The sequence below is a fragment of the Terrapene carolina genome, unplaced genomic scaffold (genome assembly GCF_002925995.2).
Source record: "Terrapene carolina triunguis isolate 2854851 unplaced genomic scaffold, T_m_triunguis-2.0 Scaffold211, whole genome shotgun sequence".
Taxonomy (NCBI): domain Eukaryota; kingdom Metazoa; phylum Chordata; order Testudines; family Emydidae; genus Terrapene; species Terrapene triunguis.
Window position 1 is genome coordinate 2,385,127 of NW_020664562.1, and position 27,310 is coordinate 2,412,436.

The window sequence follows — 27,310 nt, forward strand, 5'->3', positions numbered from 1 at the left end:
GTCTACACTACCGCGGTAGTTCGACGGCTGGCAATCGAACTTCCGGGTTCGATTTATCGCGTCTGGTGTGGACGCGATAATTCGAACCAGGAAGTGCTCGCCGTCGACTGCGGTACTCCACCTCAGCGAGAGGAGTACCGCGGAGTCGACGGGGGAGCCTGCCTGCCGTGTGTGGACCGCGTCTGAACCGCGGTAAATTCGAACTAAGGTATGTCGACTTCAGCTACGTTATTCACGTAGCTGAAGTTGCGTACCTTAGATCGAATTGGGGTGTTAGTGTAGACCTGGCCCCAGAAAGAGAGAGAGCATAGATTCACACTCTATTCTTAAAAACCTGGGGTGTATTGACAAGTTTCACACAACAACCTCACAAATATAAGGATTTCTTTCAGAAGAAAGCTTGTTATGTTTGGCAGGTTAGGGGTGGGAGCACACTGTGGTTTTACTTGCATACTCCTGAATTTAAAATGAATTTGGGCAACCCCCATTGGGTCATCACACCTTACTGATTGCTACATCCAGATCCATAAGAGAGTAAGCTTCCAAAAATCACACTGGGTTCCCAGGAGCAGAAGTCTCCATCTTGCAAGGACAGAGTAAATTCTGGCATTTTAGATATAGTGTAGCCTTTAACTGGCCCTACTAGGCACTCCAACAAGCTGCATAGATTCTTTAGCTATAGTCTGATGGGATTCAAAAAGGTGTGACAGTATATTTATATACAAAGCATCTGAATACCAACTCTTTCTGAACTTTGAAAACACCCAAGAAACTACTTCCAAACTAACCCTTAAAACCAAAGCTTAAAACCAATATAAACCAGGGGAGGGGGGCAAACAGCATCAATAGGATATTGTGATCCTTGATCCACACAGCCAAATGATTATTACACACACTGATTGCTAAAATTGAATTCTACTGCATACTGCATCTGCTTGGCTGTGGTATATTGTAACCTTGGTGCCTAGATTCTAAAAGGGTGGGTGTGTTTTCAGATGCATTGGACAGACAGTCACACAAAGCAAATATCTGTTTTGTTTTCCAGTTTATTTACACCACAATTTAGTTGCCAGAAGTTTGGTATCTAAATAAGTGACTTGATTTTCACAGGTACTGAGCACCCATAGTGCTCATTGAAGTCCAACTGAAATTTGATACATTATGTAACTAGCAAACAGGTCTCATAATCACTATACACCTCAACAGCGGTGCAGAATTTTTATTTTCACTACTTCCTTTACCCATTTTGGGAAAGTGTCTGATACTTTTACTCATGCCTAATATCACCTGATTTCAATGGGACCACTTCTGAAGTATAGTGCTATTCAGCAGGAGTAAGAGTATCAGAATCTAGCCCTTTAAGAACCTTCCAGTACAGAAGGGGATCCATAGAAATTAGGAATACCAAGTAACAGTGTGTTTATATTCTTACAGCTGACATTTTACTCAGTGTTGCTCCATACTTCATCAACACTGTTAGCTGCAATACATTTGAGGATAGTGGTACAGACTAAAGTCACAGCAGTAATTTTCAAATTTCCTTTCCAATGTTTCTACTGAAGCATTTAATGATGTCATACAGTTCAACCTGCCAAGACTGTGAGACACACAAAAGAAGAAAATAATTTCATCAGTATAAAGGCAATTTTGTATAATCTCAGTTTCCTGGTTCTACATTTCAGATATGAATAATTTACAGTACTAGAAGTGAGAACGTGATCTCAGCAACTCAGCAAGAGTCAGGAACTCCTGTTTTCAAATACTAGGTCTGACACTGATAACCCCGAAGACCTTGTGAAGGTCAATCTGCCTCAGTTTCCCCCATCTGTAAAAGATAATATACTCCCATCTTCTGTCTGTCTTGTCTTTCTAAATTGTAAGTTCTTTGGGGCAGGGACTGTGTTTGTAGTGCTTAGCACAATGGGGCCTTGATCTCAGTTGAGATCTGAGTGCTACTGCAACATACCTAATAATGTAAGTTCCAAGTAGAATTTTTATTACTTGATAACACAAAATACCTTTGGGACAAAGGTAAAATTGGATTTTAAAAAAATGATGTGGCATTCCTCATGATGAGAGACAGTGGAGAGGTACTATATGAATGACAGAAGTCAACCCATGTGTCACTATGTTAAACTAAGAAAAGATTATAGAAATTAACTAAAACTAAAACAGACAAGTCAACTTTCACCATCCAAACTGAGTGATGTGCAAAAAGCAAACAGTGAAGAGTAAGTTTATTTTACAAAATTATTCCATTTATAACAATCTGATTTGTTATTCATAACACAGAAAAGTGTTATTCAACTTTTGTTATTCAAAACACAGATTTTAGAGATACATCAAACCAGTATCAATAGACAGAAGTGAGCACATAAAACAGCAGATTCCGAACTCCAATATTCCACAGTGAAAAGTATTTAGCGTGGGAAATTAAAATGATCCTTGCTTCACTAATGGAAATTCCCATATATGTAGATTCCTTCACATTTAAAAATGTTGAGTCCGGTGGCACCTTAAAGACTAACAGATTTCTTTGGGCATAAACTTTCGTGGGTAAAAAAAAAAAAAAACACTTTTAAGGTGCCACAGGACTCCTCATTGTTTTTGTGGATACAGACTAACACGGCTACCGCTCTGATATTTAAAAATGTTATGAACTCACATGATAGGAAAATATTCACATTCTATTGGCATCAGCCAGTAGCAGGCTAATCCTGTACCAATCTTGACATTATGAAAACTACATCACCATTACCCTGTTTTTATAAACTTCCATTGTTAGCCACATCATTGACACCTTTAAGGGTAAACCATTCTCTTAGTGTTGCTAGTTTTACAGTGCATCAGCAATGAGCTACCTCCACTCATCTGGGATTTATCTCAAGCTGCTACCAAACAATGGCCATACCTATTGTATACTCTATCATTTCCAAAGCGGACCTGTAAAAGTGCATCTCATAACATATAATTGTACTCTGCGAGACTTGACTTTGTGCGCATTTAAGCACAAAAGGCTTGATCCGCTGCTCACAAAACTCAATGAAAATACTCCCATTCACTTCAGCAGCCTTTGGATTAGTCCAACAATCAGGGTCAAGAGAACTCTCAGCAACAACAGTGAGACATGGTTCAAAACTCAGAAGCAATAGGAATTGATGGATGAAACTAAGGACATTTGCTTTCTTTACATTTTAAGTGTATATGGCAGAGATCTGCAACCTTCTTGGCAGTGCCATTATCAATGTGACCTTTGGAAAAGCAAGTCAGTGAGATGAAGCTATTGAAAAGTACTTTAGAAAGAAATGAAGGACTCTTCGTGCCAAAGTGACACAGGTCTGAGTCTAGCATTCTAAGTTTTGCTGGACATAGTCTCATGGCTGGGAGGGGGCAGGGGTGTGAGAAGAGAAGGTGGGGGAATTTGGGACGTGCAGGGCTGCTGCAGCCAGAGAAAGAGGCGACTTTCCCCAGCTCCAGGGCTGCGGCTGCCGGGGAGAGACAGCCTTCCTTCCCAGCCCATCTCGATGGCTGCTGCGGTGGGGGAGAGAGGGCACATCCATCATATTAGAAAGGTAAGACTACTGATGTTAAAATATGAATTGTGTGCTTTTATTTGTAGAACAAAAAATGTTAATTATTATTACGTTTTTTTTAATATAGCGCTTTTATCCAAAGTGCTTTACAATAGTTAGCTAACAGTACAAACAACATTTGGAAAGATCATTAAGTGGTCCGCCGAGATCCTCAGCAATTTTCAAGTGGGCCACGAAAAGAAAAGTTTGAGAATCACTACCCTAGAATGCTTCTGTCACTATGGGCTTTCACACAGCAAGCCTTTGAGTGTGACCCCCACCCCTTATACATTAAAAACACTTTTTAAAATATTTATTACTATTATAAATTCTGGAGGCAAAGCAAGGTTTGGGGGTGGAGGCTGACAGTTTGTGATCCGCACGTAATAACCTTGCAACCCCCTGAAGGGTCATGACCCCCAGTTTGAGACCCCCCTGATATATCCTGTTTAGTTATCAGGTCTGAACTTCTGTCTCATTCATGTGGGTTTTTTTTAATGTCAGGTTAACATATTTAGCTGAATTGCAGGCAAGGTTTAAGGTCTAGTAAACTTATTCTGATACATGTCTAATAACTAAGTGTAAACCTAGGACTCCCACTGACATGAAAACAGAATTGAGTACATGCTTAGCAAACCATACTAGCTCAGAGACAAACTTCTAAAATGAGCTATGTTACACATTGTTGAGAAGTATTCCAACACTCAGATCCTTAAAACATGCATTTGTTGTTCATTTACCCCTAACATGTCCGTTTATGGCTCTAAGTCATGTTGCTGGTCCGTAGTTCAGAATGCAATACTTATGCTGACATCATAGTGCACAAAACAGAGATCCCATTTCCAAATAATGATACATGAGGATTAGAAGCAATCATTTCTTTAGTCACTAATTTTCTGTAGAGACCTGTAGAGTATTTGAAGGTAAATAACCACTATCTCCCTGAAATGCATATAGGGATATTTGTCCATGTTTGATTAAGTAATTTAATGCAAGCTTCCATTGGTATTGATGAGGCCTAAAAATCTAGTCTTCCTTCCTGAATCACTGATCCAATCTCACTGAAATCAAGAAGAATTTTTCCATTGACTTCAAAGGACTTTGGATCAGGTACAAGCTCTAAAACAGCATTTCTTACTTTAAATCTTGGCCCCACAAAAGTTCTTACTTCTCAGAATCCTATCTACCAGCTTCTGTTGCTCCAATCATGTATAACTAATGTCTGGCTGAGTAGAAAGGATTTTTTTCCCTTTCAGATACCAGCAGGCTAACTGAATTCAAGGCCAATTTCTTCCTTTCCCACAAAATATGTTTTATTACCACACTGCTCATGAGCTATGGTGCTCTTAATGTATCTTGCCAGTGCTATTGGATATATTCTGTTCAATGCCCTCCAGCACCTATTAAGCATGATCACCTTCCAACCCAGGCAAATGCTACCTCTAGGACATCCCCAAAATACTAATATTTAAGAGCTAGCTAGCACTAAGAAATCAGTTCTTTTTACTGAGATATGTTATTTATTTCATTTCTTTGGACTTACACAGATACTGAAAGGCACTTATTCATATATGCTTTAAGCACGCCTAACATCACATCATAAATACTTCAATATAACTAAAGAACATGACCTGAAGAAGAGCTCAGAATAGTTTGAAAGCTTGTCTTTCACCAACAGAAGATGGTCCAATAAAAGCTGTTACCTCTCCCACCTTGTCTCTCTAATAACTGAAGTACAGCAGTTCAATCGGTATAATAATGGCAATAATATAATAGCAATTTGTCTCTAAAAAGACTTTGGTTTTTCATTTTGGCCCCAGGACTGGATTTTTGCATAAGAATCAAGCATTTTCCCCAACAATCAAGCTTGCAGGTGGGCAAAGTTCCATCAAAACCTGCAACAAAACTGTGGTTTCAGTCAAAGTTTTTCTTGGCTGTTAAAACACGAGCTGTAATCCCTGCTTCGCTTTATGTGCCTTTCCCTGCCCTCCCAAACATATCATTGCCTATCCACCTCCAGTGTGTTCATGGCCTTTATAGCCAATACAACATTGCATAGTTTGGGATGCATGTGCTGCTCTCCTCCGGAGAGCCTAGTGGACATCTGCTCCTGGTTTAATGTATCAAGCCATGTGGGGAGGTTGCAGAGAAGGGGATTAATTTTGGAACCCTCCCCTCTTAGCATGGATGGGGCGGAGTTACCCCGAGAGTCTGAGCCACGCTGTCAGCTCCTTCCAAGAAATCCCTTTCTCCATAGGAAGCAGGAGCTCCAGGGAAAGTTTACAGCTAAGAACACAAAGGGTTAGGCAAAGCTTTGCTCTCGTCCTGATCCCAACCAATGCAGTAGGGAAGGACCCTCGTTTCCAGTAGAACAGCTAGGGCTAGGAAATCACAGCACAGAAAAGGATCAGAGGGAAGCCCCTAGCGGATACCTCTTGCCTGAAGAGGTGCAGTGCCTCTTGCTCAGGGTATCAGGAGTCCTGAAATGCAGGGAACCCTCACATGTTCAGCAAAGACAAAGACACCTTGCCCTAGATCAGTGGTTTTCAACCTGTGGTCCCTGAACCCCTGGGTCTCTGCACACTATGGCTAAGACTTTCAAAGGGAGCTGCACCTCCATTTGAAATATTGTAGCGGTCTGCAAATGAAAAAAGCTTGAAAATTACTGCCCTCAATCCCTGCAGCGCTGGAGGCAGCAGGTTACTTGTTCCCTTGCTTTATTATCATTATGCTCCTGGCTTCTGCACTGCCCCCCCTTAACCTGCCCCCCCTCTCCTGACCTCTGCACTGTCCCTCCTTAACCTACACCCCTCCTGACCTCTGCACTGCCCCCCAACCTGCCCCTTCTACTGACATCTGAACAGTCCCGTGACCTGCACCCCTCCTGACCTCTGCACTGTCCCCCCCTTTACCTGCACCCCAATTCAGCCTGTGCACTGCCAACCTCTTCCCCCTTAACTCCTTAGCACACACCCTCCTGATCTCTCCACTGCCCCCCTTAACCTGCCCCCCTCTACTGACCTCTGCACTGTCCCGAGACCTGCACCCCTCCTGACCTCTGCACTCTGCCCCTTAACCTGCACCCCCTCCTAGGCTCTGCCCTGAACCTGCACCCCTTCTCTCCTAGCCTCTGCACTACTTCCCCCTTTCCCGTGCCCGGCCCCCACCCCCTTTCGCTGCCGTCCGGACCTCTCTCCCCCCTGCACTGGCCAGACAGACGCTGCCTGTTCCTGAGGGCAACTGCCCAGAAACTTTTCTCCCCCACAAAGCAGCGCGTCCTCCGCTCGGCTCCCGCTGGCCCGGGCCAGGGCCATCAGCTCCCCCGCCGCACTGCCCCCGAGCGGGGCGCCCCGGGCCCCGCCGCCCCGCGCCTTACCAGATGGCCAGCCGGCTCTTGGGGTAGCGCAGCCGCTCGAGGCAGCCGAGGCAGTGGGGCAGCGCGTGGGCAGCGTTCCTGGCGAGGATGGCGATGAAGACGGTGGGCTTCTGCAAAGGGGACTCCGGCAAAGGGGCCGAGCCCTCCGGCGGCTCCGCGGGAAAGCTGGCCCCGCTCCTCGCCCACAGCGAGCAGCACAGCAGCAGCCGGAGAGCGGGCAGCGCAGCCATGTTCCGGAGCGAGAAGTCCCGGGAGAAGCCGCCAGCCTGCAGACAGCGGAGCCTCGCTACTGGGGGATGGCGGGGGACTGCAGGTCCTCGCGGTGGGCAGGCTGAACGGGATGGAGAGGGGGCTGGGGCTGCACACACGACACGACACGCCCGTGTGCTCACCTCCCTCTGGCTCCAGCCGTCCCGGGTCAAGCAGCACAGCCCCAGCCCCTCGCCTCGCCTCTGAGCAACTAAAACCCTCCTTTTTCTGTGCTGTGTCCCCTCCGCTCCCCCTCGGGCTCAAGAACAACCCCACAAAGCAGCTTCCCAAAAGAGTCGTGAATATTTTTACCAAGCCCCGAAATCTACTCGCCCGGCCTTACCATGAGATTAGAACAACATCGAATCGTTTATGAGCCAGTCCAAAAAAGAAAAGAAACCAAAGCCCCCTGAGCTGGGCGAACAGAATTTTGCAAGGCTGTCATCAAGTGCCCGATCAAGCCCCATATTTCTTGTGCACCCAAAAGTCATGACGACTTCAGAGAAAGAACTGGATGCAAAGGAGTGTCTGTATCCAGCCTTTATACTTAACCATTGTTATTTTATAATTGCACCCTGTGTTTTATAACATAGGCTCCCCTTCCACACAGTTTAAATCCCACTGAAGTGCTTTGCAGAGTTTGGGCCTGTGGCATGGCAAGGGCGAAGAGGTCAGTTTAACAAAGGAAACACCAACCCAACCATTTAAACATTTAAAAGAAACATTTTGCACCTTTCATCCCAAAGAACCTTACACAGTTAAAACAGAGACACAGGGATCTCTTCCCCCTGAGGAGAGTGGACAGGAGGGCCTGCTCCGACTCAGCAGTCAGCTCCACGTCTTCCACCTCCAGGCCCTCAAAGACTCCTTTATGGTGCCGGTAGTCTGGTGTGGAGTGTACTGGTGCACACCTTCCTCCGCTGCCTCCGATTTGACCGGCAACTCTTCCACCTCGATCCAAGGGGGTCTCCTCCGAGACCTCCCCGAGATGCCGGTCTTTTCAGGTCTTTTCTATTCAGGACCTGGAAGCTAGTCTCAGCGACCAGGTCCACAGCAGCCACCAAGGGGGAGGACTTTCTTGTGGAACCTATTCAACACAACCTCCATTTCAGTGTGCAGGTGGCAGAGTCCCCCTCGGTGTGCCAGAGATTTGTCCTGGTAGGTACCACCAGGATCGGAGACCTCCTGGACTACAACCAGAAGGACTGGGTGGATCCCCTGGCACTCAGCTGGCACATGGGGCTCTCCACTCCTCATGTCCCCCATCATATATTCCAGGACGTGATGGCAGCCTTACCACCCACCTCCAGGCTCTCCTGAAGTGGATCCTTGGGGGGGTGCTCCCCGCCCATCCCTCACTCCTGACCCTCCAGAGTTCACCTTCGGGCCTCTGCCCGGTGAGCCTCCCTGCCCACTCCCTATGCACCACCTGAGCCGTCTGTGTGACATGCAGCTGGTCCACCTCTGAACCATGCCTAGGAAACAGCTATACACGCTCATGCTCCACACCTTTCACTTCCTCACCCTTGTATCCCATCCTGACACCAAGTGGTGGGACCTCCTACCACCCATGGAGGGCGAGAAACCCCAGTGGGCCAGTCCATATTCCACCCTGGTCCCACGGCCCGCTGGGGATATTATCTGGCAGCTCCTTCATGGAGCAGTAAGCACGGGCATCTACCTTGAGCAGTTCACCACCTCCTCCAACACCTGCCCCTTCTGTGGTGAGCGGGAGACAATGGCACACATCTACATCGAATGTGCTATGTTGCAGCCCCTTTTCCGGCTCCTCCAGAACCTTCTTAAGTTCTTGCTGCATTTTTCCCTGCACTCCCTGATCTATGCACACCCCATCTGTGGCCCCACAAAGTCACGAGACCTCCTCACCAACCTCCTCCTGGTGCGGGCCCAGGTGGCTGTCCACCATACCAGGAGGAGGAAGCTGGACGGGGAGGCGCTCTGCAACTGTGGGGCCTACTTCTGATCTTCCCTTAAGTCACATCTCGGGGCAGAGTTCCTCTGGACTGTGTGCACTGGCTCCCTGGATGCCTTTGAGGAGCAGTGAGCATTGTTTGTGGTTCTCTGCTCTCTGTCCTCCTCCGGATCCCTGCTTTTGACATTCCTGTCCCTGATTTTTCCTTTGTTATCCCCCCGTAATCTTTTTTGTTGCCTGAGTCCAATGGCTCCTTCCCTTAGGCTGGGGGAGGGGGGCCTTAGATATGGGTGGGCTTGTGCCTGCCTATCACCAGGGCCTCAGTAGGTACACAGGGTTCTCTTACTCCACGTACCTGTGCTATCTCTGGGATAGAAGGCAGTAGCTAATTCACATTCCACAGCCATACTTCATAGCAACTGAGGAAAGGAAGTTATCTTGCATTTTTGTACAAAGTGTTTTACAAATAGATGCCTCAGAATATCCAGATGAAATGAGCTAATATACTGTATCTAAAACAAACTGCAGGAGGAAATTTAGATAAGCAGAATGCAATTATCCAAGTTGGAAATTAGCTAAGACACTAAAATATTCACTGCATTTCATTAACTCTCCAGAAATATTCTCATGAATGGCCCTGAAAGGACCATCAATGCAACAGATTACAGTTTAACACTATGACCACACAACACCGACTGTAACAATTTATATTTGGGGATCACGATCTTAATAGGAGCATATGCCCAGATCCACAAAGATATCTAGGCTCCTAAATAGAAGCTAGGAGCCTAAACACTTTTATGGATCTGAGAGACAAGGTAGATGAAGTAATATCTTTTTTTGGACCAACTTCTCTTGGTGAGAGAGACAAGCCTTCGATCTTACATGGAGCTCTTCTTCAGGTCAGGGAAAGATACTCAAAGTGTGACAGCTAAATACAAGATTGAACAGATAGTTTAGCGTAAGTAGTTAGCATGTATTCTAAGGGACACTCAAGGTGAAGTGGACCATTAACACCTCTGTAGTCATCGGACAGAAAGGGGGGGTTACTGGGTTCCAGATTGTTGTAATAAACCATAAATCCAGTGTCTTTATTAAGATAAAATTTTAGTAAAGTTATGAATTTAAGATCCCAGGCTTGTCTTTTGAAAGTGTTGGGCAGGCTTCCTTTGAGGGTGAAGACTGATAGGTGAATTATGGAGTGATTGCTTTGTGAAGGTGTTCACCCACAGGTGCTAGGGCGTTTTGTCTTTTATTATTTTCCTGTGTGTGTTCATTCGAGAGCGTGCTGTGTGAGATTGTGGATCTGGGCCCATTGTACTCACAGCTCCCACAGAAATGAATAGACATTACAGGTACTAAGCCCTTCTCAAGATAAAGTCTTGAGCACCTGGTGCTCCCTCCTGCTCCGCTGAGTGGGGGGAATCTTGACTCTGCCCACTTAACACAGAACCAGCACAGCTGAGCTAATGCAGGGTGGGCACCATAGTAATAGAGATTACTCTCTCCCAAGAGGAAATAGAGAGCAGGGAAAAAGAAACACAATTCCTTCCTTGGGCAACACAGCCCCTTCCCAGCACAGAGCTAAATGTAAAGGGACAACTTAGCTCTAACCTATTTCACTTGATTCACTATGGGATGTTTTCAAAAGGTTGAGCATGGCTTTAGCTACACAACACAATGACTTTAACAAAAGCCATGTGTGGTTTGAACACTTTTTACATGACTTGCTTCCTCATGTTTTGTTAATGGCATCAAAGGTCCTTTTGGAACAGGAGTTACCATTCCGAATCAGACTGTATAGCAAAGTATCCTGCCGCCAGCAGCATCTGATGCTTTCAAGGAAGGCAGCTCCTCTTCAATGCCTTCCCCCTCCCACCACACGCACACGCACACGCACACACAGGCCAGTTGTGCTGTGTTGGTAAATGGGAACAATTCCCTCATAAGCATGAGGTGTGTTTATCCATGTATAATAAGGGTATGACACAGGAGTCAGACTCCACTTCATTTCCTACTCCCAATAACATGGGTCAGGGTTACAAAAGGTCAGATTTCTGATACATGGCAGGAGGCAGCAGCTACTGTTACAACTCATATAATTGTTTTGTTTATTAGTGGTCAAAAATATCCCATTGCTTTTTAAAATCCAGCAGTGCGTTTGACTCAAGGGCCAGTTGTGCTGTAACAGGACTGTTAGTCACTCCAAGGGTTGAGGTACTAGCCTGTGTAAGCAGGTTTAAAAAAATGCTGGGAAAATCAACTATTCTGTCCGGGAGGAAGCAACACACCGATTTTCCTTTGGCCATAGGTCCCAAGGAAATAAAACAAATGCAGGCATCTTTCTTGAGTCCACTTCAGGTGTCCATACCAAACTGACAGGAACAGTTTGACTATGGGTACTCTCTTTGGCAGTACCATAGTCTCCATTAGTTCAGGCAGGCAGCAAATTCCCCCAGATACCTATTCAGGTGTGCTCTTCCCTGGATCAGCTGGAGAGCAGCTTCCTTCCCCTGCTAGGAACATACCACCCACAGGCCTTGGAAGCCTCTATTTTCTTCTATTTTTTCCATACCTAGGAGGCACAGCTGTCCATTCCTCTGTCCAGGAGCCAAACAAGCCACAGCTGCCATCTCTTCCCTCCAGGTCTGGTAGCTCTTTCAAAACCAGCCACCTCTTTTGTGCCCACTGAAAGGCTTTAGCCCCTTCATTGGTCACAAGGGAATAAGGTGTATGTGCCCTATCAAAGCTACACTTTTTAGACAGGCAAAGCTCCTGAAAATTGCCAGAATTAGAGAAGCAGGATTGGTCCCTCAGTGACCTCCTGCACCAGTGTAATCCACACACTGAATAAATGCTGAATAAATAGAGATGTCCTTTTATTTATCCTTCACCAATGGACCCAGTTGTTACCATATCATCATAACAGGATAAGAGAAGGGACTGTTCATTTTTCCATTATGCTCAGCCTAAGTCTGAATACCTCAGTCAAGTCCCCTCTTGTTCTTCTTTTTCCCACGCTAACTAATTCCAGTCCGTGCCTTCCCTCTAAACATTTTAGTTGCCTGTCTCTGGTCATTTTCAGTCTCTGCCACATCTTTCTTGAGGTAGGTTGACTAAAACCGGGCACAATGCCCTCGAAGGGGACATTTAATTGTTTAATTTATGTCATTGCCATTTGTTCTTTATTATTCTCTTAATGCACCAACTATATATTTGTTTTTTATGCTGCTGCATACTGAGCAGACACCAGCGCCGAGCTATGCTTTAATGCCTCCTAACCAGGGATGGATTAATTTGGGCCAGTGTTTGAAATTCTACAAGCCAGGTGCCAAGCAAGGAGCTGCCAACTTCTGCAAAGGGAAATCTGGCATGCATTGGACTGTAGAAGCCCCATTCACATAGGGAATCAGTGATGATTATTTCTAGAGATGAGATATAGATATAATTTGAATCTACACAGATTATACAAACTTTAAATAATTAATAAAATATACCAAATTGCCTTTATTCAGATTCTTCCTTCCTCATCCTTCCCTCACTTTATATTTTCTATCCATATAGTCTCTCTTTCCCAGTGATGTTTTCATTCTAATTGTTGTTATGCACATTGTCAGGGTTTTGTCTTTACTTATTTTCTCTTTTCATCTTACCAACTCTTCTGCCATAATCCTCCCTCAATTTAGCCTCTCTTCCTCTTTTTTTCCTTCAGCATTTCTTCTCCTGTCCACTTTGACCTCCTCGCTCTTGCTTTTTTTCCTTTCTTCCCCTTTTGTTTCTTTTTATTTCTTCCCCTCCTTTCTGTGTCATTGCTTCTCTCTCATTCACTTTCTCCTTTACCTTGAATTTCTCTACCTCCTTCCCTCAACCACCATCCTCCTCTATTCCCCACTTCCCTTCATCACCACTCCTTCCACACATACTACTTTACATGGCTGTAGTGAAAAATGATTGGTAAATATTTGTATGGCAACTGAACATGTAGAACACTATTATATAACCCTCATCCCTTCCTCCACCTCCTTCTCCCTCTCAATTCCCCTAATCCTCCTCTCCCCACCTGTCCATAGTGATGTTTGCTTGCTGCATTTCATGGTACGTCATGCATTTCTCTCTTGGTTTGTGGCATTTATTTAATGTCATCCACAGTTTATTTGTGTGGTAAGCACTGCGATGAGATGAGACAGAAAGGGGATAGACCAGGGGTGGGCAAACTACGGCCCGCAGGATGGATCCGGCCTGTCAGGGCTTTGGATCTGGCCCGCGGGATTGCCTTTCCTGTGGCACTGTGGGCCCCACGCCCCTCCCAGAAGCGGCGGGCAACACGTCCCTATGGCCCCTGGGGGGGCAGAGGGCTCTGTGCGCTGCCCTCACCTGCAGGCACCGACTCCCGCAGCTCCTATTGGCCGGGAACGGGGAACCGTGGCCAATGGGAGCTTCGGGAGAGGTACCCGCAGGCAAGGGCAGCACGCGGAACCCTCTACTCCCTCCTCCTGCAGGGGCCGCAGGGATGTGGTGCCGGCCGCTTCCGGGAGAGGCGCGGCATGGGGCCAGGACAGGCAGGGAGCCTGTCTTAGCTCTGCTGTGCACCGCTGCCACCCCAGAGCCGCTCCAGGTAAGCGGTGTGGGGCTGGAGCCTGCACCCCAACTGCCTGCCCTGAGCCCCCTGCCACACCCCACACCCCTTCTGCACCCCAACCCCCTGCCCGGAGCCCCCTGCCACACCGCAACCCCCTGCCCTGAGCCCCCAACCCCCTGCCGCACCCGCACCCCTACCCCAAGCCCTGAGCCTCTTCCAGCACACTGCACCCCCTGCTGCATCCTGCACTCTCTCCCGCACCCAACCCCCTGCCTCAGCCCTACATTCATGGCGCTGCATGCAATTTCCCCACCCAGATGCCCACCTCTCGGATAGACAGTGGGATGGAGAGAGAGGAAGAGGTGGGTGGCTAAAGTAGGGTTACCATCTGTCCGGGTTTTTCAGCCTTAAATGGCCGTCCGGGGGGGATTTCTAATTAAGTAGAAATGTCCGGGATTTCCCCTCCTGCGGAGTGCGGCGCGGCTGATTGGACGCCTGGCCTGATGGAAAGCCGCTCGCAGCCACTAGGGCCTCTAGCAGCCAGAGTCCCTCCCCTTCCCCCGCTCCCTCCCCCTCCTCCCCCACAGAGCAGCCGGCAGTGTTGGAATCCACGTGGAGCTCACAGTTCTCCGTCTGCCGGGTGAGCGGGGGAGGGGGGCAGGCGGGGGTGTGTGTGTGTAGAGGCTGCAGGGGCAGGGCAGCGGGGGGGAGCAGAGGCTGCAGGGGCGGGGGGGCGCAGAGGCTGCAGGGTGAGGAGGAGCAGGGCAGGCAAGGGCATAGGGGCTGCAGGGCGAGTGGGGAGCAGGGAAGCACTTAGCAACCCCCAACCAAGATCAGAGCGGGAGGGAGGAGGGGGAATGCGGGGTGCTCAGAGGAGGGGGCAGAGTTGGGGTAGGGACTTTGGGGAAGGGGTTGGAATGGGGGTGGAGAAGGGGTGGGGTTGGGGCGGGGCCAGGGGCGGGGAAGGGGCGGAGTTGGGGCAGGGCCGGGGGCGGGGCCGGGGCCCCGTGGAGTGTCCTCTTTTTTAAATGTTTGAATATGGTAACCCTAGGCTAAAGGGGGTGGAGGGAGAGGGATGGGTGGACAGTGACAGATGCAGAGAGTGACAGCTCCAATGGGACAGAGCAATTTAGGGTTGGCAATTTTGGTTGGACAGATTCCTGGAGGTTTCATCACATGACATAATCTTTAATTAAAGATTAATTTTTACTTCCTGGAGACTCCAGGCCAAACCTGGAGGGTTGGCAACCCTAGGGCAGCTGCACACCTGGTTCCAGAACTGGCAGCCGGGTGCAGCGTGTCCTGAGCTTGCCCGGCTCACAGGCTCCACAGGAGCAGCTGGGCACGGCGGGGACACAGCCGGGGAGCAGGGGGTCTGCAGGAACTATAGCTCGGAACTATAGCGCGCTGGCTTGTCCCCGGCCGGAGCACTTAGTGCAGTGCTCCGCCCGGAGCGAAGCCGCGCTGCACGCAGGAGCCGCATGGACGAGCCGGGCTGCGCGGCTCCCCCGAGCGGGCGGGAGCAGGAGCCCCAGCCCCGGGGGTCGCCCTGCGGCAACTGGATGGCAACTCACCCTAAGGTAGGTGGGGGGCCGGGCCCCGGGGCGGACCTTACAGGGGCCCAGCAGAGCGCGCTCCCCGCCGTCCCAAGGCTGCTCCCCGCGGCCCGGGGCAGGAGCCGAGGAGCGGGCCCCGCTGTGCAGCCGGGCTTGGGGTGTCCGGGTCCCGCCGCGGTGGGGCCCACACAAGGCCCCGCCGGGTGGCTCGGCGGTGCTGCATGGCCCGGCCCAGCCCCCCGCCTGAAGGAGAGCGGAGCTGTCCGGACTGGGTGCTCCTCCAGCTGTTGACTGCTGGATCCCGCGTGTCCCAGCAGGCTCAGGCTCCCTCCTCCTCCTCCTCCATGGTGACTGAGTTATTGGGGTCATGGTTGTGCATTTATGGTTTGACAGTTGAGGTCTGTAGCCAAGACAATACAAAATAAAATAAGACATCTTCACTTATTTAAATAATATCTTTAGCGTGAATCTTGTCTCACATATACTTGTTAATTTATCTTAAGCTGCTGAAAGCCTTATTTGAAAACGAAGATTGAATAGAGGGTTTCTGCAAATTTCCCAAGAAGTTTTGCTTTAGTTCTTGAAGGAATATTTCAAGCTGACAAATTCGATCTCAGTGCCCTGTGGTAGCTTTTCACCACTAATCTTTTTTCTCGCTCTCAGCCTCACCATTGAAAAAAACACATCCAGGAAATAAACAAAAAACAACTTGTGAGCTACCTTCCTTTAGGGAGGAAGGAGAAAAGGAGTACCCAACTGCAATAATGTGTCAAACTGTGAGCATTAAGATCAAAACCTAGAGCAGGGGTGGGCAAACTTTTTGGCCCGAGGGCCACGTCTGGGAATAGAAATTGTATGGCAGGCCATGAATGCTCACAAAATTGGGGTTGGGGTGTGAGAGGGCGTGAGGGTTCTGGTTGGGGGTGCGGGCTCTGGGCTGGGGCCAGAAATTAGGAATTCAGGGTGCGGGAAGGGGCTCTTGGTGGGGGGGATGAGGGCTCCGTCTGGGGGTGCAGGCTCTGGGGTGGGGCTAGGGATGAGTTTGGGGTGTAGGAGGATGCTCTGGGCTGGGACCAAGGGGTTCGGAGGGAGGGAGGGGGATCAGGGCTGGGGTTGGGGCATGGGGGGAGGCTCAGGGGTGCGGACTTCGGGCGATGCTTACCTCAAGCGGCTCCCGGAAGCAGCGTCATGTCCCCGCTCTGGCTCCTACGCGGAGGCGTGGCCAGGCGGCTCTGCGCCGTGCCCCATCTGCAGGCACTGCCCCTGCAGTTCCCATTGGCTGCAGTTTACGGCCAATGGAAGCTGCGGGGGCAGCGCTTGGGGCGGGGGTAGCGTGCAGAGCTGGAGCCCCCTGGCTGTCCCTACGCATAGGAGCCGGAGGGGGGCTATGCCACTGCTTCCAGGAGCCATGTGGAGCGGCCTCTGACCCTGCTTCCCGGCTGGAGCGCGGTAAGCCCCAGACCCCGCTCCCCAGCAGGAGCTTGAGGAGGGCTGGATCTTGCCCACGGGCTGTAGTTTGCCCACCCCTGACCTAGAGTCTAGACAGACAGAGATAGTAACATGACTAGGTAGACAGAGATTTTATGCTCCCCTTATCTGATCTCTTTTCATTACTTATTTGTATATTATTAATTTGAATAGTGTTTCAGGAAACTTTTTAAAAGAGCATAATTTCTGCCCTGAAAAGCATTGATTGTAAATTCCTTATGACACTGACCTTTGTCGTCTTGGATGTCTGTAAAGCACTATAGGCCCCATGCACGCCAACAGAGCTATATAAATAATGAGTCTCCTGTTACTATTACTCTTCCTTGGAATAGTCAAACTGCTAAGTCTCTTTGTTGGAAGAGGAACTTGATGGATTAATGTGATTTTAATGTAATAAACTTCTTAAGAGTTTAGCATATGGAGAGACCTTATCTTACATTTTATAATCAGAGCTGTTGAGGAGTATTAGCATGTTATTTACTCCTTCATGTAACATAAGAACCAGGGTCTCCCAGTGAAATTAATAGGCAGGAGGTTTAAAATAAACATAAGGAAGTATTTCTTTGCACAACCTGTACAGGGAATGTTCTGAAGGTCAGACGTATAACTGAATTCAAAAAAGAATGAGATAAATTCTTGGAGGATAGGTCCATCAACGGCAAGATGGTTGGGGATGCATCCCTATGCTCTGGGTGTCCCTAAACCTCTGACAGCCAGAAGCTGAGACTGGACGATAGGGGACGAATCACTCGATAATTGCCCTGCTGAAGCATATGGCACTGGCCACTGTCAGAAAACAGGATACTGGGCCAGATGGACCATTGGTCCGACTCAGTATGTCCATGTTTATGTACTGTAGCAGAAACAGATGAAACTCTGAATCTTTCTCCACAAAAACAGCTCTGTTCCAGAAACAGTCAAGATTCTTTTAATACCTTTTTATCTGGGCCACGCGGAAATATAACTTTAAAATATTTTAAGAAGTCAGTATATTTATTGGTGTTTAATCTTTCTGAATCTTAGTAGCAGTTCTTTAAACAGGCTCCATACTTTCTCATGCTCTTTTGAAAGGTTTTATGTATCTGTACCAATTTGGCTTCTGCTCTGCATTCTTTGATTGCTGTTACATGTTGGTTTCAGCTCACAGAGATGATGTCATTGGATGTGGCTGACAGCACTCAAGTATATGCTGCGTTCTTAGTTTACTTGGATCTTTTAGAAGGTAAATCAATGAAAGTATTTTTCTTGCGAGGCTGAGCAATCTGGGACATCAAATAAACTAACACATGCACTCTGATTTTTGAAGACCTATGTGTTAGTAGCACCCATTCCATGCTCTGGGTGTCCCAAAATTTAGCACAGTAATCAGCTACACTGAACAAGGCGCGTGTGAGTGTTATTGAGTGTTTCAGGTATTGAGGAAAATGTAAATTTTGGCCCATGAGTTTGTTCAGACCTGCCATGATTAATTATATCTCTCCAAAGCAAATGATTGATCATTGTTTGAGTGAATGCTATTATATTAATGCAATTACAGCAATCCTGAATAAACATTTTTTAGCTTTATTTCCCTGCCTGAAGGGATTGAGGTCTGCAGTGTTATCAGTATTCTAGCTGTTATCACCCACTTTCTCAGTATCTTAATATTTTTCAAATTTGGGTTGATACCAGGTTAAAATCTTACACTTAAGAGAACTGTGAAAAGAGATGCATGGATTTTTTTGTCTTTGAAAAACAAATATTTGAGTTACACCAGAGAAAGTTCTGGCCCCCATCATAGTACTGCTGAAGTCAGCAGAGCTATGCTGATTTATACCAGCAGAGCAGTGGTTCTCAAGCAGGGGAATGCATGCCCCTGGGGGTACGCAGAGATCTTCTATGGGGTACATCAACTCATTTAGATGTTTACCTAATTTTACAACAGGCTACATAAAAAGCAGTAGCAAAGTCAGTATAAACTAAAATTTCATACAGACAATGACTTGTCAGTGTTCTATATACTACATCAGCAGTTCTCAAACTGTGGGCGAGTTCGTTTTAATGGAGTTGCCAGGGCCAGTGTTAGACATGCTGGGGCCCAGGGCAGAAAGCTGAAGCCCGAGACCCACCATGCGGGGCTGAAGCCGAAACCCGAGTTTTTAAGTGAGGTGAAACTTGGGTTATGCAAGACAACTCTGACTCCTGAAAGGGGTACAGTAGCCTGGAAAGGTTGAAAACCACTGCAGCTGAGGACCTGGCCTTTAATATCCTGTGGCTGTTTTATTAAAGGATTGTTCACAAGCCAATAGTTGGCACTTGACTGGGAAAACTTTGTGTCTTGTGGGGAATACTTTGCATCATAGGTGCCGACTCCGTGGGTGCTCCGTGGCTGGAGCACCCATGGGGAAAAATTAGTGGGTGCTCTGCACCCACTGGCAGCCAAGCTCCCCTCCCCGTCCTCGCCTCGCCTCCGCCTCCTCCCCTGAGTGCGCCGCGTCGCCGCTTCTCCCCCTAGCTCCCAACGCTTGCTGCTGCAAAACTGCTGTTTCACGGCGTAACAAGCTCCAGGTGGGAGGAGCAAGAACACAGCGCGTTCAGGGGAGGAGGCGGGGAAGAGGCGGGACCAGGGTGGGGATTTGGGGAAGGAGTCCAACAGGGGCAGGGAGGGGGTGGAGTGGGGGCAGGGACTTTGGGGAAGGGGTTGGAATGGGGAGTGGGGCAGGGAGGAGAGGGGGGTCGAGCACCCACTGGCGCCAGCAGAAGTTGGCGCCTATGCTTTACATAGGGGAAAAAATAAAGACCACAATAAGTTGACTTTCTTCCCAAATGTATACCCTCCTTTATGATGCAACCAGAGAGAGACCTGTGTGTTGTGCTTTGGTCCCTCTCTTTTAATTTCAGGTAAAAACTGGCATGATGTGACATGCGTTGGACTAGCAGAACTCCAGCTCGTATGTCTCCGTGGGCGTGAGAGAGAAGCTGAGAATTTACAGGTTGTGGTGCCAACACCTGTCCACATGTCATTCACTCATCAGAGGTGAGCAAGTGATCCCAGAGTATTTGGTGCTGAATTACCAGAAAGAAAAAAAAAATAGAGGATGTAAATATTGATAGGGCAGCTAATAACTCCTATAAAGCTTTAGAAAAACATTCTCTGCCAAACAAAAAGATGACCTCCTCCCCCCCCCCCAAAATGAAGGGCAGAGGAAAAACCAAATTGAACACATGAGCTGAGTTATTTCTAGTATTAGGAACATTATGAGGCTGGGATTTTTTCCTTTAGCCTGATCAGTTTCTTTTGCCTTTTCCTCCCTTGAAATCATAACCCTGCAATGTAACGATTTCAACAGCAATTGGCTGTGTGTCCATTCAAAAAATGTTTTGTACTGTTTATAGACCTATCTGAAGTATTCATGGTGATCACCTCTAATGGAGTTTATATGGATAATTCTTTTGAAGTACCTTGAAGTTGATGAAAAATGCTTATTTTCTACTGCTTTTGTTAGTTACTGAATCACAGGAATGGACTCTGTATTTTTTTTTTTAATTTAAATATAATCCTGGCCACTGTCTGTCTGAAAATTTGCTTTTACAGGCTGAAAACAGTTATATATAACTGCGTTTTCAGAGCTATGCTTTTGCATTAGCTCTATCTAGGAAAGTGCTCTATAAACCCTTACTTTCACAGCTATACATACAATTTCTTGTGGTGCTCAAGGAGGGAGAAACAAGAAAGATGTGCTTTTCTAATGACATGGGTTTTGTAATGGAAAGTGTTTTCAGGGTTACTTTAAAAAGAAATTCTGTTCAGATCCAACTTTTTTTTACGTTTTGGGTGTGTTCTAGTGGTTAGGTAAAATGTACAGTATTCTTCCCCATCTGATAATGGCTATCTTCTTTCTCTTCCTCTGCCCCCATGCCTGATATCCTATCCTATGACACCTCTAAGGAACTGTTTATCTAAAGCCCTGCATGGATGCAAAATTTGTATCCGCATCCGATCTGCATACATGGTCCACGGATATAAAGTGGATATCCTCAGATTTGCAGGGCGCTAATTGTCACTTTGGTCATTTATTACTGTGATGTCAGGGGAGCTGCTACCAGATCACACAGTTAATTGCACTTGATGTACAGTGAACTTCATTTATATGCATGCTCTGTGAATGTCTTTTTCGGCACATTTACATATTCCAGTGATTTTATAGATGACAGACTTGTCTGAAGCAAACAACCTTGCATCCCAATAGTAAATGTGTAGTAGGTTATCCTGTGGGTATCTCTTCAGCAGCAATAAATCTGTGGCAGGAAATCTGTACTATGGCAACTAGTTATGTGGTTGGAAGTTTTCTAGTTGTAAATTAATAAGATTTTTCAATTACTATTCAACAAACCAATCATTTGGCTATTATGGATATGGTTTTAAAAAGAAATATTACATGTCAGATGGCATGATGCTGCTCTGCTGTATAATCACAAAGCTATTGAAAGAAAAGCTGGGAGACAAAGTATTTGCTACTGTTCTGCTTCTTGTGAAGGTGTTGATCATTTTCTGTGGGGAGGGATTTCTCTCACAGTTTTGGGGTTGGAGATAGGTAGCAAACTAGGATATTGGCTTTTCTCACTGTAGTTGTTTCTGCATGCTGTCTCTTGTTTCCTACGTGTTGGTGGGATTCTACTGGAAGTGGAAACCTTTTCCTCCCTGTGGGTGGGCAGGTGCCAGCAATTCTATGTCCTAACATGTATTTTATTGCAGGGAAATACAGCACAACATTTGTAACCCATCTTTGTATCCCATCGGACTTTTCATTCATGGACTTTCTGAATTTGTTTGTACTGTGGTGGCACTGTTTGCTCTGTTTCTGGCATCAGTGTGGATGAAATCTTTTACTGGACGGATGGTTGACTGTTAGAGTGAATGCATTACATTGATTAAAAGTACAGTTTGTGACCAGCTTTTGCTATTGAGTAAATATATAGAGTACGTTGTCACTAAAATGTGTTCTGGCTGAATACAGTTCTCCACTTACAGATGACTCCATTAAAGCTGTGCATATGCCTGTCCCTAATGCTGGTTTAATAGCCATTGCTGATATCTGGCAGGAGAATGGTATGGATACTGCTGAACACAATGTAGATACATGATTCTTGATGTCTCCAGTATACAGTGACTGGTGTCTCAATGGTCACCATCAAAAGGAGCCAAATAGAATGACCTGAATTCTGTAAACAGCCACAGGAAAAGTCCAAGTGCATCCTTGGGGATGGAATTTCACAGGCACATCTTACCAGTGAGAATGCCTGCCCCCTCTTGCTGACACTGAGCAGTGAGAATCCAGAGGATTGTTTCTGGGGTACAGTAACTCCTCACTTAAAGTCGTCCCAGTTAATGTTGTTACATTGCTGATCAATTAGAGAACATGCTCGTTTAAAGTTGCGCAATGCTCCCATATAATGTTGTTTGGCAGTCGCCTGTTTTGTCCACTGCTTGCAGGAAGAGCAGCCCGTTGGCGCTAGCTGGTGGGGGCTTGGAACCAGGGTGGACCAGCAGCCCCCCCATCAGCTCCCCTAAGTTCCCTGTGCGGCAGCCGCCCAGCAGGCTATTAATTGCCTGTAGTTCAGCTGTCCCTCCCCCCACTGCCATGTGCTGCTCCTGCCCTCTGCCTTGGAGCTGCTCCCGGGAGCCTCCTGCTTGCTGTGCGGGGGGGGGAAGTGAGGGGCTAATGTGAGGGTGTCCTCCTCCCCTCTGCTTCTGCGCCCCCCTCCCCCGCTTACCCCATCTCCATAGAGCAGTGGAGACACAACAGGTCTCAGGACGGAGGGAGCTTGCTGGCAGCAGCTGCTGTCTCAACTTGCTGATCTACTTAAAAGGGCAATGTACTTAGAGTGGAGTCAGCATACTTAAAGGGGCAATGCGCGTCTCTCACTCACACACATGGTGTATATCTCTGTCTCGCTCTGCCTCTCCCTCCATTTGTGCTGCCTTGTAGAGTGTGAGGCTATGTTAAAAACAATGCGTTAACCCTTGAGGGCTCAGCCGAGTGCTAGTTCATCATTTAGCAGTAAGGCATTCCCTGGGAAATATCCCACCCTCTTCCACCCTCTGGCTCCACCACCTCAACCAAGCTTCACAATAATCATTGCTGTGTACGGTATTAAATTGTTTGTTTAAAACTTATACTGTGTGTATGTATGTATGTATATGTATAGTCTTTTGTCTGGCGAAAAACATTTCCCTGGAACCTAACCCCCCCTATTTATATTAAATCTTATGGGGAAATTGGATTAGCTTAACATCGTTTCACTTAAAGTAGCATTTTTCAGGAACATAACTACAACGTTAAGTGAGGAGTTACTGTACATGGGGCAAAAGGTAATGCTGTGTGTAAGGGCTGTAAATAACTAATCTGTAAGTATCCCAAATGTCACTCCTTGAAAATGACTTTTCTATTTGCAAAACAATAAAGTGAATTGTAAAGCTGGTTGGAAATGCAGCAGGTTGCAATAATGCTGATCCTTTGTTCTGACTGTCAGTTTAATGAGCTAACCTTGTCTTGTGTTAGTGTTGAAACCATGGTTTAAATTGTTGATTAAAATGTACTGGCACTATAGCTAACTGAGCCTGGAAATGATAAGCTAAATAAAAAGAAGGTAGCAAATGGCTGATGTTCACTTACTTAATCTATAAGAATCAGGTCTTGGAGCAGGTAGGGGTTGCTGGAGTGGTGACCTCCCTCTCAAAGCCACTTGAAAAGGTACTTGCCAGTGACCAAAGCAGTTCTGCATCCACAGATGTTTAGGCACAGAGCAGCTTCTTTGGCTGACTCAGTCACTGGAGGAGTGAGTCTTTAAAGGAGCCATGTTGATGGTGCAGTGAGAGTCATTAGTAAAAGAAATAACATGAATGATAAAATTGGATGATTTTTTTTTTTTAAGCTAAAATTCTGAGCAGCATCTTTAAACCTTATTTTGGGCATTTGATACTGAATTTTAGAGGACTTCATTTTCTCATGTTATCAAGTTTATGGTGTTAATTGAAATAATTTCATAAGGTAAAGCAGTACTCCTTAGAAACTAAGGCCACATTCCTGCAAGCTGCTCCAAGTTACCTCCCTGTAACTGCATGGAACCCAATGACTTAGGCCTGGTCTACACTGGGGGGCGGGGGAGCGGGGGATCGACCTAAGATACGCAACTTCAGCTACGAGAATAGCGTAGCTGAAGTCGACGTATCCTAGTTTGACTTACCTCGCTTCCTCACGGTGTGGGGTCAATTGCCGCGGCTCCCCCGTCAACTTTGCTTCCGCCTCTCGCCGAGCTGGAGTTCAGCAGTCGATGGAAGAGCGATCGGGGATCGATTTATCGCATCTACACTATTCACGATAAATCGATCCCCGATAGATCGATCGCTGCCCGCCGATCCGGCGGGTAGTGTAGACGTACCCTTAAAGAGCTCAATACTACTCCTGTTGAAGTCAGTGGCAAAACTATTGACTTCAGTGGAAGTGGGATCTAATCAAATTTACTGCATTTCAAAAGCTAATCTTATTACACAAGCCGAGAAGACTTGGGGCTGTATTTGGAGAGGATGGGCCCACTGTCTGAGTGCTTAAATTTGAGCTTACTGAGGATTCTGTGAGTAAATACCTATAGAACAAGATTCTGCTTCTTTCTGTCTTGTTCCACCCTCCAATCAAAAATACCTCGCTGGGATGTGGAGAGCCGTTTTTGGCCCTGCTGAATTGAACAGTGATTTGCACAGTAGTAGGAAAGATCAGTCTTGTTTATGTATCTGAGAAGAACCTGTGGATTTTAGCCCATGTGGTCCCTTGGCTCTGCCATGTTCCCTATTTATCGCAGACAGACAGCTGTGTCCACCAGCGTACTACGTCTTGAGTGTCTACTTGTCAAATTAAATTTAACATCCCTGTGGCAGGGAAAACACCACAGCAGCCCAACACTGTAGCATTTAATTTCAGAAAGGGGAACTACACAAAAATGAGGTTAGTTAAATAAATTAAAAGGTACAGCACCAAAAGTAAAATCCCTGCAAGCTGCATGGAAACTTTTTAAAGACACCATAATAGAGGCTCAACTTAAATGTATACCCCAAATTAAAAAACATAATAGGAGAACCAAAAAAGAGCCACTGTGGCTAAACAACAAAGTAAAAGAAGCAGTTAGGCAAAAAGTCATCCTTTAAAAAGTGGAAGTTAAATCCTAGTGAGGAAAATAGAAAGGAGCATAAACTCTGGCAAATGAAGTGTAAAAATATAATTAGGAAGGTCAAAAAAGAATTTGAAGAACAGCTAGCCAACGACTCAAAAAGTAATAGCAAAAAATTTTAAGTACGTCAGAAGCAGAAAGCCTGCTAAACAACCAGTGGGGCCACTGGATGATTGAGATGATAAAGGAGCACTCAAGGACGATAAGGCCATTGCAGAAAAACTAAATGAATTCTTTGCATCGGTCTTCATGGTTGAGGATGTGAGGGAGATTCCCAAACCTGAGCCATTCTTTTTAGGTGACAAAACTGAGGAACTGTCCCAGATTGAGGTGTCATTAGAAGAGGTTTTGGAACAAATTGATAAACTAAACAGTAATAGGTCCTCAGGACCAGATGGTATTCACCCAAAAGTTCTGAAGGAACTCAGATGTGAAATTGCAGGACTATGAACTGTCATCTGTAACCTATCCTTTAAATCAGCTTCTGTACCAAATGACTGGAGGATAGCTAATGTGATGCCAATTTTTTTAAAGGGTTCCAGGGAAGACCCCGGCAATTACAGGCTCATAAGCCTGACTTCAGTACCGGGCAAAGTGGTTGAAACTATGATAAAGAACAAAATTGTCAGACACAGATGAACATAATTTGTTGGGGAATAGTCAACATGGTTTTTGTATAGGGAAATCATGCCTCACCAATCTATTAGAATTCTTTGAGGGGGTCACCAAGCATAAGGACAAGGGGGATCCAGTGGATATAGTGTATTTAGAGTTTCAGAAAGCCTTTGACAAGGTCCCTCACCAAAGACTCTTAAGCAAAGTAAGCAGTCCTGGGATAAGAGGGAAGGTCCTCTCATGGATTGGTAACTGGTTAAAAGATAGGAAACAAAGAGTAGGAATAAATGGTCAGTTTTCAGAATGGAAAGAGGTAAATAGTACTGGGCCCAGTCCTATTTAACATATTCATAAATTATCTGGAAAAAGTGGTAAACAGTGAGGTGGCAAAATTTGTAGATGATAGAAAACTTCTCAAGATAGTTAAGTCCCAGTCAGACTGCGAAGAGCTACAAAAGGATCTCATAAAACTGGGGGACCGGGCAACAAAATGGCAGATGAAATTCAATGTTGATAAATGCAAAATAATGCACACTGGAAAACATAATCCCAACTATAATATAAAATGAGGAGGTCTAAATTAGCTGTTACCACTCAAGAATGATCTTGGAATCATTGTGGATAGTTCTCTGAAAACATCCACTCAATGGGCAGCGGCAGTCAAAAAAGCGAACAGAATGTTGGGAATCATTAAGAAAGGGATAAATAATAAGACAAAATATCATATTGCCTCTATATAAGTCCATGGTACATCTTGAATACTGTGTGCAGATGTGGTTGCCCCATCTCAAAAAAGATACATTAGACTTGGAAAAGGGCAACAAAAATGATTAGGGGTATGGAATGGCTGCCATATGAGGAGAGATTAATAAGACTGGGACTTTTCAGCTTGGAAAAGAGACGACTAAGGGGTGATATGATAGAGGTCTATAAAACCATGACTGGTGTGGAGAAAAGTAAATAAGGAAGTGTTATTTACTACTACTTATAACAAAAGAACTAGGGGCCACCAAATGAAATTAATAGGCAGCAGGTTTAAAACAAACAAAAGGAAGTATTTTTTCACACAACGCACAGTCAACCTGTGGAACTTCTTACCAGAGACTATAACAGGGTTCAAAAAATAACTGGATAAGTTCATGGAGGATAGGTCCATCAATGGCTATTAGCCAGGATGGGCAGGGATGGTGTCCCTAGCCTCTGTTTGCCAGAAGCTGGGAATGTGCGACAGGGGATGGATCACTTGATGATTACCTGTTTTATTCATTCCCTCTGGGGCACCTGGCATTGGCACTGTTGGAAGACAGGATACTGGGCTAGATGAACCTTTGGTCTGACCAAGTATGGCCATTCTTATGTTCTTAAAGTGTTCCAGAATTAAGGCCCCAGCCCAGTAAATCATTTAAGCACAGCTAGTTCCTGTGAAGTCAATGAAACTACTGGCATGAGCGTAAGTGTTTGCAGGATTGGTGCCTGAATCTTGTGGGTATTGTTAAAAGCTCTGATTTTTTTCAGACTTTATAGAATGTTATTTTTTAAGGTGACAAACACATCTATAACTGAACAAGTCTTTTATTATTAAAAGTGATTTGTCACTTCCCTTTAACTTTTTACATATAATCTTGGACTGTAAAAATCAATGAAGCCAGTTTCCCTCTCAGGTTGTTAGTATTGCACTGTTTGGGTTTCAAGCAGACAGGGGCGGCTCCAGGCACCAGCGCACCAAGCGCGTGCCTG

General features: G+C 46.3%; 2 protein-coding genes across 3 annotated transcripts in view; one reads left to right on the forward strand and one right to left on the reverse strand.

Moving 5' to 3' along the window:
• LOC112113465 (procollagen galactosyltransferase 2) overlaps positions 1–7,346 on the reverse strand; it is an 86,297-nt gene extending 78,951 nt beyond the window's left edge. The window contains exon 1 of the mRNA XM_024209755.3: positions 6,949–7,346. Within this exon, the coding sequence (XP_024065523.1) occupies positions 6,949–7,178 (230 nt within the window). The 5' untranslated portion in view covers positions 7,179–7,346. The remainder of the gene's footprint in view (positions 1–6,948) is intronic.
• A 6,951-nt stretch (positions 7,347–14,297) lies between these two features.
• Positions 14,298–27,310, forward strand: part of LOC112113467 (tRNA-splicing endonuclease subunit Sen15) — a 23,604-nt gene continuing 10,591 nt past the window's right edge. The window contains exons 1-3 of one of the 2 annotated variants that reach the window (XM_024209757.1): positions 14,298–14,349; positions 17,894–17,975; positions 19,634–19,769. In XM_024209757.1, coding sequence (XP_024065525.1) covers positions 17,903–17,975; positions 19,634–19,769 — 209 coding nt within the window. In that variant the 5' untranslated portion in view covers positions 14,298–14,349; positions 17,894–17,902. Of the gene's footprint in view, positions 14,350–15,190; positions 15,290–17,893; positions 17,976–19,633; positions 19,770–27,310 lie in introns of those variants that run through there. The other variant, XM_024209756.3, reaches the window with a different exon arrangement.